At 55.9% G+C, this 3,010-nt stretch overlaps 1 protein-coding gene across 1 annotated transcript in view; it reads left to right on the plus strand.

Annotated features, from left to right (window-relative positions):
- FNBP4 (formin binding protein 4) overlaps window positions 1-3,010 on the plus strand; it is a gene marked incomplete at its 5' end in the record, with an annotated part of 6,451 nt that overhangs the window by 2,426 nt on the left and 1,015 nt on the right. The window contains one exon of the mRNA XM_010013553.1: window positions 752-867. Within this exon, the coding sequence (XP_010011855.1) occupies window positions 752-867 (116 nt within the window). The remainder of the gene's footprint in view (window positions 1-751; window positions 868-3,010) is intronic.

Here is a 3,010-nt window from a genome sequence, read left to right on the forward strand (position 1 = left end):
TGGTGCCTGCCCCGGAGTGGGACTGGTGTGGCCCTAAGGAGCATCTGCTTCAGGCAGAGGCATGATCCGGGCGCAGCCATGGCATGAAGTCAGCTCCAAAGGCTGTTTTCACTGGATGGCATTCCCTGTGCTTCTTGCAGCATTCCCTGGAGCTGGTTTCCCACTCAACAGGGGAACAGGGAGCTTTCATTCCAAAATAATCCATTTGAAGCTGAGCAGCTGCTGCTGTGGGGGATTGAGGGACCTCTCTGGCCCTTGAGCACCACGACACTCTGGGAATTTGGGGTTTTAGCCACAAAGGCTTTAGGAATCTCTCACAAACTTCCCTCCTGGAATCTGTCACTTGGGCAGTGAATTAGGCACAACTGTCCTGCAATGCAGCAGAGGCAAAGCCTGATGTTGTGCCAACTTTTGGGGAGCTTTGATTGTTAGAAACTTACATAATACCTGATAATTCCTCTTGATTAAACCACCGTGGTCACCTGTTGAGCAGCTCCCTTCATGCTCCCTTGAGCTCCAGGCTCTTCCTCCTCCCTACCCTGGTGCTGTCCTCCTGGAAGGAACCCCCCAAACCCCAGAGGCAGTGACCCCCTCTCCTTTTTAATTCCAGGCTCTTGTCAATGGCTCCTGTAGGGAAGAGGCTCCAGCTCCTTCCCTGTCCTCTTCTGCTCCCTGGCACGGTGTCTCCAGCTGGCTGTGTGCCGGTGGTGCTGGGGGAAGAGCTGACCTCTCCTTTCTTCTCCTGCAGCAGTGAGCATGGAAACAACTGATGCCATTTCAGACAAAGAACCAGAGTCTGAGGAGCCCCAGGAGAAAGCCAAAACCCAGGGGGCACCCAAAATAGAAGAGGAGGAGCAGGACCTAAAGGTATGGACACATGGAGGTGTGTGTCGGTGAGCTCCGTGTCACCAGCAGCATGGAGGGACATGCCGGCTCCTTCGGCTACCTCTGCCCAGGGGAGGCCACCAGCCACGGGGACACTTGAGCTTTGGGTGGTGGCTTTGTCCCAGCTGCCAGCGGGATGGCACTTGTATCCCTGGGGAAGCTCTAAACCTCAGATGCCAGGGTTAGATCCTGCTGTGAGGGCAGCCGTGCAGCACGGGGCTGTCATCCCTGAGCCTGGTATCCTGCCAGGAGCCAGCAGCAAAGGCTTGGAAAACCCATTACCTGGAATGAAAGGGGGTTGTGGGGGGTACAAAGCCTGAGCCCTGGGTCTTGTGACAGAGGGGACGTGTTTGTCTTGACTCTCTTTTCACCAATAACCATGTTACAGTCCGGTGGCACGTCCCGTTCCCAGGCTGAAGACTCCTCGTCCGTAATCTCTCTGTTTCTGGAGGCTGCTGGTACCTGTCGCTCTTCCCTTTCTCCCAGGGTCACTTGTGGAAGTTGTTGTTAGCTCCAAACTGGGGATTTCTGCAGCACCTGCTGCTGGTGTCACTTCCCAGCCTTGGTCTGCTCTATGTGGCTGTGGCTGAGCGATGCCCTGAGCTGTGGCAGTGACACAGGGAGCTGCAGGCTCGGGGTGATGGTCGCCCAGAGCTGTCACAGGGAGATGTTTGTTCTTTCAGTTCCCTGCTCACTCATTACCTGCGACAGTCAGTTTGGCTTCTAGTTGTCCTTCTGGTAGCAGACATTGGCACCAACCTGTGCTGGGTGGTTTATTGATGGGAAATCAAAAGCCAGCCTCCTCCCTGCTCTCAGTTCCTGCCACTGGCTTACTGGCAGAATCATAAATCATGGAATGGTTTGTGTTGGAAGGGACCTTAAAGCTCCTCCAGCTCCAACCCCTGCCCCGGGCAGGGACACCTTCCACTAGAGCAGGTTGCTCCAAGCCCCTGTGTCCAACCTGGCCTTGAACACTGCCAGGGATGGGGCAGCCACAGCTTCTCTGGGCACCCTGTGCCAGCGCCTCAGCACCCTCCCAGGGAAGAGCTTCTGCCTCAGAGCTCATCTCAATCTCCCCTCTGGCAGGTTCAAGCCATTGCCCTTGTCCTGTCCCTCCATCCCTTGTCCCAAGCCCCTCTCCAGGTTTCCTGGAGCCCCTTTAGGCACTGGAGCTGCATCTCTCCTATAGAATAAGTCAAGGAGAGTTGAGGTGTGATGTTCCTGCCTCACCACTGGCCCTCCCCCAGCACAGCAGCATCCACATGAGGCTTGATGATGCTTTTAACTGAATTTTAAGTAAAATAAGGTAAAAATGCCCCCAGCAGGGCCAGGGTTGGCCCTGGAGCCTTTCAAACCATCCCAGTGCTCTGGGATGGACAGTGTAGTGTGGCACTTCCCCATGCAGGATCCCTTTGGAGCCAGTGGAGGTATGCCATCTCCTCGGGTAGTCCATTGGCTTCATCACTTTGGGGTAATCTCTCTTCTGCCAGCTCTGGTTTGCAGGGATCCGCCAGGGCCTCCTCTGCCAACTCACCCCGGGCTCTGGGATCTTCCCTGGCTTCTCCATAGTTAACATGGGAATTAATTCATTTCCCTGCCTCAGGCATCTGCTAAAGCCTCCGCTGAAGAGCGAAGGGAAAACACAACATTTAGAGCGCTCCCATTGGGATGCCCCTTCCTGGTGTCCCCATTCCTGGCCTGTAGCCGCTTTTATGCCTCCCCTCAGCTGGGGGATGGATGTGGGGATCCCCCTGTCCCTGTGCAGGGCCCACACTGGGATTTCGCTCCCGCTGGATGCTGCGGTTGGGTGATGGTTGTCACTGTCAGCCTGAATCTTTAGCGTAGATCCTGCCTGTGCTCAGGAGTGAATCCTGAAATGATATCCCAGCCCATTTCCTTTGGGAAGCAGTTGGAGGATTAGATGTAGCACTTCCTGGTGTAACTCCAGAGCCAGCTGAGCCTGTCCCCCTCCTTTGGGATGAGATCCACATGGAGAAGCCGGGATTCCCTAGCACCTCCCTCAGCTACAGCAGAGCTCCCATCCTGCTCCCCACACCGAACCCACCCCAGGAGGGAGCGGGGCTTACAGGATGGGGTGACAGGGACCCACATTCCGGGTGGCACA

This window comes from Nestor notabilis, unplaced genomic scaffold, assembly GCF_000696875.1.
Source record: "Nestor notabilis isolate BGI_N333 unplaced genomic scaffold, ASM69687v1 scaffold26654, whole genome shotgun sequence".
In the NCBI taxonomy this organism is placed as follows: domain Eukaryota; kingdom Metazoa; phylum Chordata; class Aves; order Psittaciformes; family Psittacidae; genus Nestor; species Nestor notabilis.